The sequence below is a fragment of the Ictalurus punctatus genome, chromosome 6 (genome assembly GCF_001660625.3).
Source record: "Ictalurus punctatus breed USDA103 chromosome 6, Coco_2.0, whole genome shotgun sequence".
Classification (NCBI taxonomy): Eukaryota; Metazoa; Chordata; class Actinopteri; order Siluriformes; family Ictaluridae; genus Ictalurus; species Ictalurus punctatus.
Genome location: NC_030421.2, coordinates 9,881,514 through 9,900,347, shown reverse-complemented (window position 1 = coordinate 9,900,347; position 18,834 = coordinate 9,881,514). Strand labels below are relative to the sequence as shown.

Below are 18,834 nucleotides of genomic sequence, written 5' to 3'. Positions count from 1 at the left end.
AATCAACTAATTAACAAAATTTTGTCATAACTGATTTCAATTAGACTAGATGTTACGATATGGAGGTGGAGATGGATGCGAGTGCAGATTATATTTTAATTGAAAATACAAACAAACACAAAACAGTAACTATAGAACTTGTGGTAAAAAATATGGCGAAGAATAAACATTAAACAAAGACCAGAATCCCAATAACAGAAATGACAGCAGAGAAAGACAAAGACAAGACAAGGAGAGCAGTGCAAACTGTGGTTAATATACACATAAGTGCTCGTTAACATGAATGTGATTCAGGTGCAGGTGGTCATGTGACCATGATTCAGTGAGGTGCAGTGACTGCTGGGAACTGTTGTCCAGAGTTCCTTTTCTGACATTACATGACACTAGACACACCCAGGCTTGATTACTGCCATACCTGTTGAGTCTAAGCATCACTTAAATGCAATCCTTCCAGCAATGTGAAGTAGGGTAAAAGGTCTCAGCATGCAGTACAGTATGTCACAATCAAAAGAAATTCTGGAAGAGATGAGAAAGAAAGTTGTTGAATCATTTCAGTCTGGAAAGGGTAACACAGGCTTATATATATATATATATATATATATATATATATATATATATATATATATATATGTATATATATATATATTATATTGATATTATATATATCAGGGACTCCTCATACGAATCATAGTGAGAGCTGATATCGCCAAATGGAGAAAACTTGGAACGGTGGTGAATCTTCTAGAAGTGACCAGTCTTCCAAAATTCCTCCAAGAGTGCATTGATGATTCTTTCAACAAGTCAGAAAAGAGCCTAGATGAGCATCTAAGGAACTGCAAGCCTTTCTCACTTCAGATAAGGTCAAGGTTCATGATAACGCCATCAGGAAGACACGGGGCAAAAAATGATACCCATGGGAGAACTGCAAGGCAAAAATGACTGCTAACCAGTGGGGCGACTTGCCATAATTGAAGGAACCATGAATTCTGCTCTTTACCAGAAAATGCTGAAAGTTAATGTCCTGTCATCAGTCTTTGATCTGAAGCTCAATCCCAATTGGGTTGTGCAGCAAAACAATGATTCAAAGCACCTCTGAATGGCTGAAAAGAAACAAAATAAAGGTTTTGGAGTGGCCTAGTCAAAGTCCTGATTTGAACTCCACTGGGATGCTGTTGCAGGACCTTAAATGGGCAGTTCATGACCGAAAGACCTTTAATGTGGTTGAATTTAAGCAATTTTGCAATGAAGGGTGGGCCAAAATTCCTTCTCAGTGATGTGAAAGACTGATCTCCAGTTATCAAAAGAGCTTGGCTGCAGATGTTGCTGATAAAGATGATGCAACCAGTTATTAAGTTTAGGGGGCAGTGACTTTTTCACATGGGTGATATAAGTGATGCATCACCTTTTTCCTTCAATAAATGAAATGATCATTTAAAAACCTTTTATTTCCTCATATTCTCCTGGTCTTATATTACATTTTGTACAAAGATCTGAAACCATTTAGAATAACAAATATGCAAAATATGTATCATTTTATATAATGAAATACCATAACATAATAATTATTATAACGCCAGCTCAAGAATTATTGGCAACCTTGATAACGGTAAGTAAAAAAGGTCATAAAACAGTGTCTTTATGATTAGCTACACTCAGCCTGAAAATATGAGACAAATCTAACCTTTAATTGAAGTACAATTGTTCTAAGATAATAAAAAATATTTATGATGATAAAAAAAAGTATTAGATTAATTGGTTATTTGGAAAATTTGCTTGATTGCATGGGTGTTTATATCAACTTCTGTTCTGGTGAATATCATCTTGTGACATAATTTTTTGGCTAGCTTTCTTGTCCATCGTGTCAGCTCCTGTGACTATATCCAACAGCACATTAAAAACGAGTAAACAGTTCGTCAAAATAATATGAAAACTATGGTAATGTAGCGCTGTAGTATTGCTTAGTGCAATAGTATGTGGTTTGTGATTCCAATATTCTCTTTTCACTACAATTTGTAGCACAATTTTCTTTATCTACACAATTCCTTTTGCGTTGAGTTTTCTTACTATATATATAACTATTTCAGTTTTCTTATGAGCAATTTTATTTCATAAAATACTAGCTGGATGGAAACCCATAACATCTGTGTGTTGTCCCATTCAGGATGTGAGCTGTAATGAGGTTACGGCTCTCCCGCGCCATATCGGACGGCTCAAAGCTCTACGAGAGCTCAACGTGCGCCGGAACCTTCTGTGTGTCCTGCCTGAAGGTACACAAAGCTTATATAAGACATAGTACACCGTGTGTGTGTGTGTGTGTGTGTGTGTTTAATGTAGTTCTGTGTAAAGGTCACTTAAAAATCATTATTTAAAACACAAATGTTTATCTTGATTAATGTGGCTGCTATCATGCAACTATAAAAGTATGTAATAAAACACACAAGAATGGCAGTCATAACAAACAGGCAAGGCACATATTTAAAAAACAAAACAAAACAGAGAGCAGGGTCATGTGATGAGCAAACTGACTAAACCTAGGGTAAACCAAAGTGCAAAGCATAAACTGTGTCTTCAAGATGTTTGTGTGTGTGTGTGTGTGTGTGTGTGTGTGTGTGTGTGCACGCAAGATGCCCTGCGGTGGACTGAAGTCCGATTAAGTGTGTATTTTGTGCAATGCACCCAGTGTTCTCCCACCGCAAATTAAAGAACGGATGAAATGTGGATTTGTTTATTTGTTCACAATGGAAACTTGGCACACGTACTTTACTAAATGAAGCATTAATTAAACTTCAGCTACATCTGATTTAAAATAAAAAGAGAAATAAATAGACTTCATATAAAGTTTAAGTTTCTACATAGTTTTGACTTTAAGCTAATAAAAAAAAAACAACACTTTTGTAACTGTCTTATTTGATTGTAACTTACTTAATTGCTTGATTTTAGCTGTTCAGCTGATGAATAAATGTATCCCGGCTAATAATTTACTAATTATATAATTTGGGTTCTGACGAAATGTTTAGTTTTGAGTAGGCTTTTAATTCTTTAATTGTCTGGCAGTAACTGTTTCATTTATCAACTCAGGGGTGAAATACAGAAAACACATTTTAGAGATTATTATTATTATTAATATTATTATTGTCAGCTCTTGTTTATGGAATCGTGCAGTTAGCATCTCATATACAGATATCCTGATCATAAGTACATATCTGATGATAGTGTTGCAGTTAATTGTACATTTCTTCATTGTATTATTTATTTCTCTAACTTTCATATTTATGCATAATTGGCAGTCATTTAACTCTGTGTGTTTGTGTGTGTGCGTGTGTGTTTGTTTGTGTGTGTCACAGACTTGGCAGATCTACCTCTGGTAAAGTTTGATTTCTCCTGTAATAAAGTTTCCACTATTCCCATCTGCTACCGCAAAATGACTCAGCTACAATCACTACATCTAGAGAACAACCCACTACAGAGCCCCCCAGCACAGGTAACACACACACACACAAACACACACACAAACACACACACACACTCATTGCAGTAAAAACACTTACATAGCATATGGTGAAATATTCAGAAGACATATATAAATATGTGATGATATATTGGTGTGTCTGTCTGTCTGTCGCAGATTTGTATAAAGGGGAAGGTTCACATCTTTAAGTACCTCACCATGGAGTCGTGCCGCAGCGACAAGATGGCCGACGCGCTCTACCTGCCTGTTATGGACCACCTCAGCCTATCACGTCCCACCACTGGCAGGTCAGTCCCTGAACAGATACCCATAAACCCCCAAGATTTAGAACCCAGAGTTTCATAGTTTACAAATATTCATTTACAGTTTCGGTCCACACAGCTTTTACACATCAATCTTATCAATCATATATCAATCTTAATATGTACCTAAAATCCTTTCCAAATACCCCCAATCCCGTAGTCGTTACACATATTGGCAATCCCACAGTTTTACGCCCCGCCCCTCAGATTTCACTCTTGATCTAGCCGACAGTTATCGTTGTCAACACTAGTAGATCTGCGATTTAAAGAACATTACTTAGGTGCAGAGAAAAAGAAGCGTGCACGGGAAATGATACAGGCAGAGCTGGAGGTGATAAATGCATCTGCTGAAGGATCGACAGAGACAGAGCAAAGTGTGCCAGAGAAATGGGTGCGTACAAGTGATGAGGTGCAAACTCCCTCACTTTCTGACATGCTTGACGAGATTCTACAGGAAAGTTCCCTGATCCACAGCAGCACCACAACAAGTGCAGCTACGCTTTCCATTGCTTGCGTGGATTGCAGGCAGGTATTTATCTGCCCCAAGCACCAGCACAGTGAGTGAGAGACTATTCAGTGCAGCATCTCATGTTCTTGATGAGAAGAGGAACCATCTCTCCTACCAGAACTTTTGTTCTTGAAGAGAAACCTGACGCTTTAAGAGAAAGCAGTCCAATTTGCTATGTGGACAATTGCATTAAAATTCGTGTAGTCCTGCAAAACTTTGTTCTTGACTTGAGGATACATCTGTTGTTTACAATTTGAGGTTGGTTTTAGTTCTATTGCTTCTGTTTTACACTGTTGTTTTGCACAATAATCTTTAATTAATATGGAAATACAGCTGTTTAAATAAACAGAATAGAGGCCTAGTTCATTACTTGACTGCTGTTTTACATATATGATAGTTTTCTAAAACTTGACATTATTTGGATAATTGAATAAGAAAATCTGTTAAATTTGTTACAGAATTGAATGAAGAATAATATATTTAATATTGTTTTTGTTTTGGTGTGTCTCACGTAATAAACATAATGGACTTTAGGATGTACGCAAATGCATATAAGAGCTTTTATTTAAAGAGAGGCAGGCAGACAACCCCAAATCATCAGACAGTAGCGTTGGTCAAAAAACAGGCAATGGGTCAGGCGATTGGCAATCAGGCATAAACAAGGCAAAACTAGAATCAAGAACGAGGATGAGAATGAGATCAAAACAATAACACATGAAATGAGAACAAACCCTTGATATACAGGAAGTTCACGTAATACTTCACGAAGTCATGGTGTTCTGAAAGTCTCTTTTATAGCATGGTTGTGAGTGCTGTGAATTGGATGCAGGTGTGTGTGATTAAAATGAGAGTGAGTGTTCTGTGTATGTGTGTTTGTGTGTGTGTGTGTGTGTGTGAGTGTTCTGGGAATTGCAGTCTATGGCGGCCATGTTTGTAGGCCGTAATGCAGTATGGGAAATGCAGTCACTTGTTTGCTGTGATAGGACAGAACCCCCAACCCCCCCAAAAGGGCGCTTCTCCAGAAACGCCAAAATACACTCCCTCCCCTGGCGGTCCTTCTGGGCAAAATGTTCACACAGCCACAATGCAGGCATTGTCCAACAAGTAGCAGGTTTCTCAAGGAGCCGAGGAGCAGACATGAGGCTGGGGCTGGTTTGCCGGGGTCATTAGGCAAGATCCAGGTTTTGGAAGTTGTGTCGTCAGCTTTAGACGGAGGCTTGACTTGGTGGGCCTCATCGGCCTTTCTTGAGTCTGAAGCAACTTCCTTAGTGGAGCACGGAGGTGGAGCGAGATCCTCAGCGGAGCGGGAAGGTGGAGCAACGTCCTCAGCGGAGAGGGAAGGCAGAGCGATGTCCTCGGCGGAGTACGGAGGCGGAAGGATGTCCTCAGTGGAGCACGGAGGCGGAGCGACGTCCACATAGAACCCTGGCATAGTAGCATCCACGGCAGAGTAGGGAAGCAAAGCAGAGCTCTTGGCTGCAATAGGAGGCAGAGAAACTTCCTCAGTAGAACAGGGTGGCTGAGTGGCATCCTCAGCTGAATAGGGATGCTAAGCGGTGTCCACAGTCACGCAGAGGGTCTGAGCGTCATTCTCCATCGACTTTGCAGGCTGAACTTGGTTGGCTGTGTCGTCAGTCTCAGGCATGAGGAGAATTCGGTTGATCGTGTCCTCAGTCTCAGGCATGAGCAGAACTTGGTTGTCCGTGTCAGCAGACTCGGGCGTGAGCAGAACTTGGTTGTCCCTGCCAGCAGACTCGGGCTTGAGCAGAACTTGGTTGTCCGTGTCAGCAGACTCGGGTGTGAGCAGAACTTGGTTGTCCGTGTCAGCAGACTAGCGCGTGAGCAGATCTTGGTTGTCCGTGTCAGCAGACCCGGGCTTGAGCAGAACTTGGTTGTCCGTGTCAGCAGACTCGGGCTTGAGCAGAACTTGGTTGTCCGTGTCAGCAGACTCAGGCGTGAGCAGAACTTGGTTGTCCGTGTCAGCAGACTCGGGCATGAGCAGTACTTGGCTGGTCCTCATGTCAGCTTCAGGTGTGAGCAGAACCTGATTGGTCGTGACAACGGCTTTAGGCGTGAGCAGATCCTGGTTGGTTGTGATGTCGGCTTCAGGCATGAGCACAACCTGGTTGGTCGTGACGTTGACTTCAGGCATGAGGAGCTCTTGGTTGGTCGTGTCAACAGACTCAGGTGTGAGCATCACTTGGTTAGTCGTGATGTCGGTCTCAGACTGGAACTTGGTGTGGAAGGTTCACATCATCTATCTCAGACTGGAACGTAGTGTGAGAGGTCACCTTGTCGACTTTTATCTGGAACTTGGCGTGGGGGGTCGCCTCGTCCACCTCAGATTGGAATGTGTTTTGGGAGGCTGTTTCTTCAACCTCGGACAGGAACATGGCGTGGCTGTCACCTCGTTGACCTCAGACAGGAACGTGTCTTGGGAGTACATCTCTTCGACCTCGGACAGGAACTTTGCATGAGAGGCTGTCTCGTCGACCTTGGACAGAAACTTGGCGTGGGAGGTCATCTCTTTGACCTCAGACAGAAGCTTGAAAACAGAAATATGATCCATGGATCCCAAGTTTCCTGCATGTGGAACATTGTAGCTGGGCTTCAGCCTGCCAGGGGCTGAAGCTCAGCTGTAGAGACCCTCCTGTCGGCCACCTCCCTCTCGTAATATGAGGTAAAAGTCTGGGCTTTCCTATCATTTTGTCAAGGTCAGGTTTGTGCCCTGGAAGTCCGAACACCTGAACTAAAAATGTAACCAACTGGCTTACTTAGCTAAGCTCACTGGCCCCCATAGTAATTAGGAACTCGGCCCAACTGCGAGCTGGGCCAGTGAGTCGAGACAGGATGAATCCCAGCCACTGCTCCTCTCTGGGCTTGGGGTCTTCCAGTCTTGTGAAATAAAACTGCCATTGGAGTATATAACTTTCAGAATATACCTCAAAGCCATCGAAGGAAGCTGGTACTTCCAGGGGAAACCACTGGGGAAAACAACAGAATCAAAGGCTGGTACAGAGATCCCGGCCTGATGATCTCTTGCTGCTTCCCTGTTGTAGGCGAAGTATTCTGTCACTTAATAAACATTATGGATGTTAGGATGGACGCAAGTGCAGATAAGAGCTTTTATTTAAAGAGAGGTAGGCAGACAAATCCAAATCATCATACAATAGCATTGGTCAAAAAACAGGCAATGGGTCAGGTGATTGGCAAACAGGAATAAAGAAGGCAAAATCAGAATCCAGAATGAGGGAGAGAACAAGATCAAAACAATAACACATGAACCAAGAGCAAATGCTTGGTAAAGTCACAAAAAACACAAACTCAGTGTTCAGAAAGTCTCTTTTATAGCATAGTTGTGAGTGCTGTGAATTGGATGCAGGTGTGCGTGATTAGAATGAGTGTGAGTGTTCTGTGTGTGTGAGTGTTCTGGGAATTGCAGTCCATGGCGGCCATGTTTGTAGGCCACAATGCAGTATGGGAAATGTAGTCACTGGTTTGCTGTGATAGGTCAGTGTGTTAATTTCAATAAAAGTGTGATCATTTTATTGGTTTGTAGTTTTTCAATTCAGATTTGTTAAATTCATGAAATGAATTAAAAAGTTTAATATTAGTACAATTATACAAAAAACTATTTTAAAATGAGTTTAAAAAAAATAAAATTTCGGTTTTGGCCCAGAATATTCCTTAAAGTGCATCACTAGTTTTTAGGATCTAGCGAATGTAAAATAAGTTACAGGAAAGCAGGACACAACAGTGTGCACAACAGGGTATTTATTATGGCTGCCAGTAATCATCATCAGAGTCTATGGCAGTATGCGAACCCGTGCTGGAAGCCAGCATGCCGATGAGTCTGTGAATCCTTCTGGAGGATCCAAAGCTACCATTTCAGCTATGGGAGAAAGAGGCCCAGTTTGATGCACAGATAGTGGGAAACATGGATTATACCTGCATAGATGCTTTAGAACTTGGCACCTGGAGCTCCTTGTCATAATCTGGTGGCTGGACTTTCTCAATGTAGACAGGAGCTAAATGTCTGCTTTGGATTTAGATGGGACCCTTCCTAGGAATTGAGAACTCTTGATTGCCAACAAATTCTCTGTCTCTCTGACTTTAACCCTTTATCAGTGAAAATTGAAAATCCATAGTCGAATGATGGCATAGAGAAAGAGTGGGCGAGCAGCTTACTGGACTTTAAATCTGGGGCCTTGTCAGCACATGGGTGGTGGCTTTTAGAAAGGCAAGACATCTAATTTCCTTGCTTTGACAATACCGCCACTTTCCATAATGTGTGTTTTGAGAAGGCAGGACACAAGTATACGGGTATATTTACAGATACCCACAATATATTCTAAATATTCATTTTACAATATAAATACCTCCACTCCTGATAGGTACTTTGCATTACCAAAATAACTTTCATAGTTCACATTATTTATGAGAAACTGAACATAAATGTGCTTTATTAATGTACATACAATTTCCTGCGCCACTCTGAATTTAACCCTGTGCACCTCACACAGCACCCAAACACAAATACGATGTAGTCTGTAGTAACTTTTAAGCAGTACCTCAAGCTGAAGTCATGAGAAAGTGTAACTAGGTAGATGGATGATATGAGTGACGGATATATTTAGAAAAATGTACGTAATCCGTCTCGTCTCAGCGGAATCATTTTAATAGACTGAGGGTGTGACATTGCTGCTGAGAGGGAGGGCTAATGAGAGGGATTTTCAGATGAGGAAGATAAGTTCCTTCTCTCTCTCTCTCTCTCTCTATTTCTTTTTCTCTCTCAGTACGGAGGACATTGATCAACATAGGAAACATGACAGTGACTCTGGGGTAGGCAGCGATAATGGGGACAAACGCCTTTCTGCCACAGAGGTTAGTGTGTGTTTATGTGTGAATGCTTGTAGTCATTTTTTTGGATTTAGCATTTGCTAATCGAATCCATGTCAAAATTTCAAGCTTTGGGAGAAGTACATAAAGTGCAGAGAAGTACAAAACTACATATAAATTATGCATATTTAGATTTAGTTTAATTGTTTAGCTTTAATGCTTTAGTTAGTAAAAAAAAATGGTAAAAGCATTTAGTTAACTGATACTACTGTTTTTTAAGTATCATTTGTGTGTGTGTGTGTGTGTGTGTGTGTATCAGCCATCTGATGAGGACAGTCTGAGTCTAAATGTCCCCATGTCCAACATCACAGAAGAGGACGGAATATGTAAAGACGACTCCATCGAGCATATCAGTTCACTGACAGGTAACACACACACACACAGACACACACATATACCCAGTAGGAAGTGAAAGGAGTGGAACTCAAACATCCTCTCGCTGACACCCGACAAACTGAGACCAAAGACAACAGACTGTTGTAATTCTGCATGGGTGTGTGTGTTTGTGAGACCAGGGTTTGACCTGAGGCAGGGTTCGGGGTGTAAAGATACTTGAGAGGAAGTGGCTGTCAGCACACAGAGAGAATTGTGGGAGGGGTGCTGAAAGCTTTAGAGGGAAGCCAGCTGCACTGCACAGGACAGACAGCTTACAAACTCTTAACAAGCCCGTTTTATTTCACTAGGTAACTTTTTCAGAATTCTTCACACAAAAAATAGCATGCTATATGGACAAGTTTATATATATATATATATATATATACACACACACACACACACATATACATATACATACATATATATATATATATATATATATATATATATATATATATATATATATATATATATATATATATGTATGTATGTATGTATGTATATAAAACCTAATTTCTTAATTTTTTCTTGATAAAGTGAAGTTCAAAACCAAATATATAACTTACTATAATAATACACTTTTTGAATACAGATTAATGTAGTATTAAAAGTTGTGTTTCTTGTTTCTCTCTAGCAATTGCCTGTTTCTGTTCTATACATATTTAATGAGTTAATGACACAAGCTTTTATTCAAAACAAAGTACAAGCGAGGGAGGATCCAATCCTTGTATAGAGCAAAACCCCTTAAAATGTTATTAAATCAAACATTAACATGATATCAAGACCAGGTTTGTGTTTGTTCTTTGTTCCTTCACATGTATATTTGTATCAACAGTTAAAGAATTAGGCACCAAGCTTGTGTTTTGTGTTTACTGTAGCAGACCAAAGCCCCTCTGACTCAGGACAGTTTGGCTACAGAGATTCTGCCTATACTACACGATTCCTCAACTACATCAAGGTAACTCTTCCCAGACTTACTGGGGTCATTTAGCAATCATGTGGATTTTCTCAAAGGGCAGCAGCTAAAAAGGTGAAGGGCTGTGTGTTTCCCTCAGCTCCCATTCTGCAGTATTGAGAAAGCTATTTTGCAGTTGTGACGCTACAAGCTACAAACAAAATGTTTCAGTTTATTACACAGCTAATTTATTGCACAAAATAAAATGCACATACTTTGTACGGGGATTCCAATAACAAATTTGATTTTCTCTTTGTAAACCACTCTTAGTAAGTAGCATTACTTAGTAAGGGCACATTACTTAACAGCGTCAATACACGTATGTTTGGTTTCAATGAAAGTTACTGGTGATCTCTTGGGAATGTGTGTAAGTGTGGTGAAAGGTGATCTTTTTTTCCTTTTAATCTTTTAAAAGGCCTTATTATACTGTAGCGAAATTATCCAATAACAAGGTTTTAAAGTTAAATGTTTCTCTCAGTGAATCATTTTCTCCCTCCTTTCACTCATAATGTTGAAAGAAATGACCATGGGGACTGTTTTATGTACTTCCCACTTTAATTTATCATAAATCATTTATCATTTATCATAGAAAAACAGAGTTATTGACTACCAAAAGAAGGAACCGATTCTGAACTGAGCTGAAATGAGTCGTTAGTAATTCCAGACTTACTTCCTGCACAAACCTACGTAGATTTGTAACAAAAAGCCCCGCCTCTGGTCTTCATCGGCAGCTCGCAAACAGACAGAGCTGAAACTCGTTATGGTAGTGGGTGTTTCCTTTTTGAAACACGTTGACAGCGGTAGACCAATTACAACAGACTGGGACATCTGACAAATCCGAGCAGAGTATGCTCTCTAAAAGGAGGAGCTTAGAATGATCATTTAACGAGTTGTTTTTGACAGTGGGAAAAAATGTAATGCTGCAGTTTAAATTATGAGCAAATTAAAATGTTTTTGACCTTGGATGCATGTAAATCTATTGTATGAGACCTTTAAAACAAAATTAGGCACGTTTCAAACCATAATAGGTGCACTTTAAGGGGCATCCACATTTAATTTCTCACACACCCATTCACACACTACGGACAGTTTAGAGACGCCAATCATTCTACAACACATGTCTTTGGTATAGGGGAGAAAACCGTAAGCACAGGGAGAACATGCAAAATCTGCGCACATAGGACGGAGGCAAGAATTGAACCCACAACCCGGGAGATGCAGAGGTGCAAGGCAAACATGACTTAAAACAATTATATATATATATATATATATATATATATATATATATATATATATATATATATATATATGTATAATATAAAATGTGTATATGCACACACACGGTTATGTGAAAAAGTAAATACACCTATATATTTATCACACCTTCAAATCTATAAGATTAGAATCAGGTGTTTAGGGAGTGGTGGTGGAACTTATCTTATTTATACCCCTCTCATATCTAGTGTCTGGTGTTCCTTTTGCTATTGAGGTGTGTGGTGTCATCATGCCAAGATCTAAAGAGTTCTGTACGGCCTTCAGAAAAAAGGTTGTGGATGCCTAAGAGTCTGGCAAGGGATTTAAAAAGCTCTCCAAATTATTTGAAATACATCATTCCACTGTAAGGAAAATTATCTACAAGTGGCACAGATTTCAAATTTGCCAATTTGTCCAGGACTGGCCGTCCCAGCAAATTCAGCCCAGGTGCAGGCTGTCTGATGCAAAAAGAAATCTCAAAGAACCCCAGAATTTCATCACAGGATCTGCTAGTAAGTCGTGCAACTGTTGTTGTCAAAGTGCATGCTTCTCCACTCAGAAAGAGATTGCACAAATTTGACCTGCATGGGAGGCATGCCAGGAAAAAGAATCAGTAAACAGGCAAAGGTTTGGGCGATCAACAAACAGAATATCAGAGGCAGGAAAATATAGGTAAACACTAGGCAAAACAAGGTCAGTAACAGAAACACAAGCAGAGATATAAGCAGGCTTGGTATCATCACAAACGCAAGGAATGGAGTGTATACTTGTGTGCAATGAGACGTTTTCAGTGGAGCATGGAGACAGAACGATGTCCTCAGCAGAGCAGGATGGCAGGGCGACATCCACAGCCGAGCAGGATGGCAGAGCGATGTCCTCAGCTGAGCAGAAAGACAGAACGACATCCTCAGTGGAGTAGGAAGGCAGAGCGATGTCTGAAGAGGAGCCTGGCATAGTGACGTCCAAGGCGGCGCAGGGAGGCAAAGCGGAGCTCTCATCCTAACTGGGAGATGAAGCAACATCCTCAGCGGAACACAGAGTCTGAGCAATGTCCTCAGTCAAGCAGGGAGGCTGAGCGGTGTTGTCCGTCAAACAGGCAGGCTGAGAGGAATCCGCAGTAGGGGAGGGAGGCAAATCAACGTCCTTAGTGGGGCAGGAAGGCAGAGCGACCAAGGTGGGGCAAAGGGGGTGGGAGATGGTTTCGGCCTGGTTGGAAGGCCCCTTCTTGATATATGCCCTGAGGAAGTACATCACGTCGAACCATTCCCGAGTGGCTTTAATGAGGCATCCTCTCCCCTCTTTTTACCACTTCAGCTGGTTCTCCTCTAAGAGGGCCTCCTGGACCCTGACTGCATCCATTGGAGTGGCGAAGTATTCTGTCATGTGAGGAATGGGCAGACAGATGCAAATGCAGGTAGAGGTGTTTATTAACGATCGGGGCAGACAAATCCAAAACGTAGGCAAAACTCAGAATCAGTAAACAGGCAAAAGTTCGGGTGATCAACGAACAAGATATCAGAGGCAGGACAATATTGGTAAACACTAGGCGTAACAAGGTTAGTAAAGGAACACGAGTAGAGATATAAGCAGGCTTGGTATCAACACAAACGCAAGGAATGGAGCGTATACTTCACCCTGAGTGAATGCAATGAGAGCCCCTTTATACTGTGTCTGTGAATGTGCTGCGAATTGCAGATGTGCGTGATCTGGGAATTGCAGTCCATGGTGGTGGGAATTTCAGTGCAGGATGGGAAATTGAGTTTGTGGCATGAGTAGACCTAACACATACCATGTGGAAATGTTATGGTTTGGGGTTGCTTCGCTGCCTCAGGGACTGGACAACTTGCATTCATTGATTCAACTATGAATTCTGCATCATATCAAAGAGTACTTGAAGATAATGTGAGGCCATCTGTCCAAAAGTGAAAGTTGAACTGAAAGTGTACCTTTTAACAGGGTAATGATCCTAAGCACACTAGCAAAGAAAAAGGAATCTCTCAAAAAGAAGAAATTTAGGGTTATGGAATGGCCTAGTCAAAACTTGGATTTGAATCCCATTGAAATGTTGTGGAGGGATTTGACATGCAAGAAAACCCTCAAATATCTTGCAACTGAAAGAATGTTGCATGGAAGAGTGGTCAAAAATTCCAGTAAGCCTGGTGGACAGTTGTGCAAAACGCCTGCAAGAAGTTATTTCTGCTAGGGGCAATACTAGCTTCTGAGGCCAAAGGTGTACTTACTTTTTCCACAGAAGAACATCACATCTATTGATATTTCTGTTGATTTAAATAATAGAAAAAAGCTCATTTTCCTTTTTGGTTTTGTTCAAGTATATCAACTTTATTAATAGGCACTGTTTCAAAGATGATAAAGTGTTTGCTTGTCCAAATATGTCCATGGGGTGTACTTATTTTTTCATATGACTGTATATATAAGACTGAGATGGAGAGAGTCCAAAATACACTCATGATTTATCCCAGAAATCTGCTTGCTTCCATTACCCTTTATTACATATTCTCCTTTGAGCTTGATATTAACATTAACACTTTTGAATGATGTACATGAAAATGGCCCACTTTTGTGTAAACCTATGGAGACCGCCATTACGTGACATGCGCAATGCACTCTGAGTCAATGACATAAAATGGTTGCACTTGAGCACTCAAAAGAATTAGCTACTAGCCCCCACAGCAGGAAAAGAATGCCACATTGTGCTGCTTTTGGGTGTAATTTTCTAGCTCTTGTGTGCTGTGATATAGGGGATATCTGTAAATATAATCAAACCCGTAAGCATCTTGCAAGTGCAAGTGTGTTTTTTCTGTATATTCTCATAACGTAAAGCTCTTGTAATATTAGCCTAAAGTGCCTAGCCACGACATAGCCAAATTAAAATGAAAGCTGTTATTTAACCATTTGGAGTACATGCATGGTTTTGGTTTCTTTTCAAAGGTGGACTTAATATTTTTACATTATTGGATTGTTTGGACCTTTGCCAGTGTAGGGGGCCATTCACACGATGCACTTAATAAAAATGCATGGAAAACGCGGCCACGCTACTTTCACCTTCTTTCTGAAGCATTCTGTGCTTGTGCTACCATGGTGTCTGCCGTTGCTAAGCAACCATGAGCTGTGCTCTCCATGACGACGAGGAAGTTTTAGCACAGGATGGATTTATAGCACCGCAAATCCCTTGCAGTAGTTCTGCTACTAGATTTATTTATGGAGAAGAGGAAAAAAGAAAACACAGTGTTTGGATGCACCCCATGCTTCAAGCATGTAGAAAACATAAATTTCACCAATTAATCCAAGAGCTCCATCTGAATAATAGATGCTTGACAAATCATACAGCTATGGGTATGCCTGTACAGCTATGATCAGCTGTTCCTCCTCAGATGAGTTTTCAATGTTGTTTACGGAAAGGGTGAAGCTGATTGGTTGGTTTTTGTCACATGACCTGCGGTGCGCTTGCGATTTTCTGAAAAATTGGTGCGCATCTACATTTAAAATAACGAATTTGAGTGCGCAAAAGACGCGATATGTGAACGGCCAATAACAAGATTTTTGTCAGGATGTTATGGATTGGTGGATTACTATGAGGATTCGTATGAGTTGAGTTGCCTTGTTTGTTTATATATCGGTGGTCTGACAGAGACAGAGACATTGATTGTAGCTGCTGATGTGATTGTATCACATTGGTTTATATCAATCGAATCACAAGAATCTTAGCTTTCCAAAGATACAAGTACCTTCGTACACACAGAAGCTGTGTAGATAGCATGGATTTGCTCATAACATGGCGACAGCATACTGGTGGGCCATCGGAATTTTAACAGGATAAAGTATACAACAGCGAGATAATAGCTGATAATCTCTAAAATTATTGATATTAGAATACGTTTCATCATAAAACGATAGTTTAATGCATATATTTACTTGAACAACAAACGCTCTCGGTTGGCATAGACATGCAGTTGCTGCACAGACACCATCTATTTTGCCCCACTCTCACCTCCTCACCACTCTGATCGTCTTCATTTTGATGTACATTTTGAGTAATGTCTTCTATACTAGCCTCCTTGCTTTTGTTACGCTCGTGTGCAAACTGAAAAGGCTGAATACTTGTTTATACCGCTGTAGGCTCGCTGGAGAATCAAGACCATTGCAACCATTTGACGTCACTACCCGGAGTGCATTCAGACGTAAACAGCAATGGCGGCCTACGAGTGCAAGGATTTATTTATTTATTTTTAATTATTTTATTTATTTTATTTTTCTAGAATGTTTTTGTATAGTGGATTTATATAGCGGATGTCAGCATTAATCTAATAAGCCAAACAAGTCTTCATAGTCAAGGTTTCTTTTAAACTTGCTGGTGACATGAAAACTAAGTCTTAAGGTAGTTTAAGTTTTTTTTGTGAGATTGTTATTGGGTTACAGTATCTGGAACTGGCACAGCTGTGGGGGTGTGTGTGTGTGTGTGAGGCACTGCGATAACAAAGGTCCATTATGAATGCCAGCCAGTCAGTCCCTTACTGTGCTGTCACATGACAGGTTGCAGCTGAAGATGATGTGTTTATGTGTGTGTGTAGGGTCGAGGTGTTGACTTCGACGAGCCCCTCAGAATTGAGGAAGACAGTAACTGGGCAGCTGAGCAATCGTGAGTATCCCTTCTTTACTTCTATCCTTCCATTATTCTATCTCTGTCTCGCCATGTGCTTTAGTATGTATCTCTTTACATTTCAAAATAATTTACAGCTCACAAATGCATCTTAAGGACCACGGATGTACCGTTCATGATTTACTGTTCAAGTGTTACCACATGCAGGTAAAAGATACATACTGAACACACAAAAGATGGATGTTCAGCTGAATGTTATTGACCTTCTATTTGGATTGACATTGGAAATTGGATTGACTAGTAAATGAAGAAGCCAATCATGCTCAGTACAAAATTCTTTGTCAGATGAATTTTGATGCTGCATCCCAGTTCGCCTACTTATACTATACATCAAAAGTATATACTGTTTTTGTGAGGAAAAAGTACATACTTTGGAGTGCATAACGCACGAGTATGCAAGTACTGGGACATACTAACATGTCACATAATGAAGAGAACATTGTTGCCTAGTTTGGCACACCGTCACTGTAAACAAACTCCTTGATGCATTTCAGCTTTTCTTAATTCAGTATTCCTTATATCATTTATACGCTATATAGTATCTCACAAAAGTGAGTACACCACTCACATTTTTGTAAATATTTGATTATATCTTTTCATTTTACATTTTCTTTTACAAGACTGAAGAAATGACACTTTTCTACTATGTAAAGTAGTGAATGTACAGCTTGTGTAACAGTGTAAATTTGCTTTCCCCTCAAAATAACTCAACACACAGCCATTAATGTCTAAACCGCTGGCAACAAAAGTGAGTACACCCCTAAGTGAAACTGTCCAAATTGGGCCCAAAGTGTCAATATTTTGTGTGGCCACCATTATTTTCCAGCACTCCCTTAACCCTCTTGGGCATGGAGTTCACCAGAGCTTCACAGGTTGCCACTGGATTCCTCTTCCGCTCCTCCATGACGACATCACGGAGCTGGTGGATGTTAGAGACCTTGTGGTCCTCCACCTTCCATTTGAGGATGCCCCACAGCTGCTCAATAGGGTTTAGGTCTGGAGACATGCTTGGCCAGTCCATCACCTTCACCCTCAGCTTCTTTAGCAAAGCAGTGGTCATCTTGGAGGTGTGTTTGGGGTCATTATCATGCTGGAATACTTCATACTGATCATACTCTGCTTCAGTATGTCACAGTACATGTTGGCATTCATGTTTCCCTCAATGAACTGTATCTCCCCAGTGCCGGCAGCACTCATGCAGCCCCGGACCATGACACTCCCAGGACCATGCTTGACTGTAGGCAAGACACACTTGTCTTTGTACTCCCCACCTTGTTCCCGCCACAAACGCTTGACACCATCTGAACCAAATAAGTTTATCTTGGTCTCATTGGACCACGGGACATGGTTCCAGTAATCCATGTCCTTAGTCTGCTTGTCTTCAGCAAACTGTTTGCGGGCTTTCTTGTGCATCATCTTTAGAAGAGGCTTCCTTCTGGGACGACAGCCATGCAGACCAATTTGATGCAGTGTTCAGCGTATGGTCTGAGCACTGACAGGCTGACGCCCCACCCCTTCAACCTGTGCAGCAATGCTGGCAGCACTTATACGTCTGTTTCCCAAAAACAACCTCTGGATATGACGCTGAGCATGTGCACTCAACTTCTTTGGTCGAAGAAATACATAATGGACAAATGAGGGAAAATTCCGCTACCTAAATTAACCAACTGGTGTCTTCAGTGTGCAAACATTTAAGTGTTATTTAAAAAAGGTGATTTTACACAGTGGTAAACAGTTGACTGTCCCAACTTTTTTTTGAGTGTGTTGCAGTCATCAGATTTGAGTCATCAGTCATCAGATATGATTAGTGTATATTTTCAAAAATAAATTAAATTTACAAAGTAAAATGTCAAATAATGTTAATGATGTGTTTTAATATAGTACAGGGTGAATAGAATTTTCAAATGACTCTGTGTTTGTTTTTTTGCATTTTCCATACTGTCCCAACTTTTTTGGAATTGGAATTGTACATAAATGAGCTTATAGATGCCTGTGATTTGCTTGTGTCTCTGTGACTGACAAGGGAGTGAGAGTATGTCATCCTACTTACCCAGAGAGCACAGCCAAATTTATTGTCTTGGCTTTCTGGAACAGATGATTGTGGCATAGTTGGAATTTGAGTGTACTGTAAAAACACTGTTTCCTACAGGTCAAAGGTTAACCTGATCAGCCCACTGAAAGAGGCTGTGGAGCTGTTGCAGAATCCTAACAGGTAACTTTTGTTCACCTGTTAACTGTAAAGAGTCAGGTTACACAAATTTTCCACTTACCTCAAATATGATAGAGCAGACAGGACAGGTTTTGCTTCTTTTTCACCAGAGGTACAAGCTAAAACAAAGTCACCAATTAGCATCATATTACATGATAGAACCATAAGATATGATCATTCTCATA

At 40.6% G+C, this 18,834-nt stretch overlaps 1 protein-coding gene across 9 annotated transcripts in view; it reads left to right on the top strand.

The window, feature by feature from the left end:
* Window positions 1-18,834, top strand: part of lrch1 (leucine-rich repeats and calponin homology (CH) domain containing 1) — an 89,357-nt gene that overhangs the window by 33,090 nt on the left and 37,433 nt on the right. For 8 of the 9 annotated variants that reach the window (XM_017479417.3, XM_017479415.3, XM_017479412.3 and 5 more), the window contains exons 4-11: window positions 2,162-2,267; window positions 3,345-3,481; window positions 3,626-3,756; window positions 9,076-9,163; window positions 9,438-9,543; window positions 10,432-10,511; window positions 16,352-16,419; window positions 18,590-18,652. In XM_017479417.3, the coding sequence (XP_017334906.1) occupies window positions 2,162-2,267; window positions 3,345-3,481; window positions 3,626-3,756; window positions 9,076-9,163; window positions 9,438-9,543; window positions 10,432-10,511; window positions 16,352-16,419; window positions 18,590-18,652 (779 nt within the window). The remainder of the gene's footprint in view (window positions 1-2,161; window positions 2,268-3,344; window positions 3,482-3,625; window positions 3,757-9,075; window positions 9,164-9,437; window positions 9,544-10,431; window positions 10,512-16,351; window positions 16,420-18,589; window positions 18,653-18,834) is intronic. The other variant, XM_017479410.3, reaches the window with a different exon arrangement.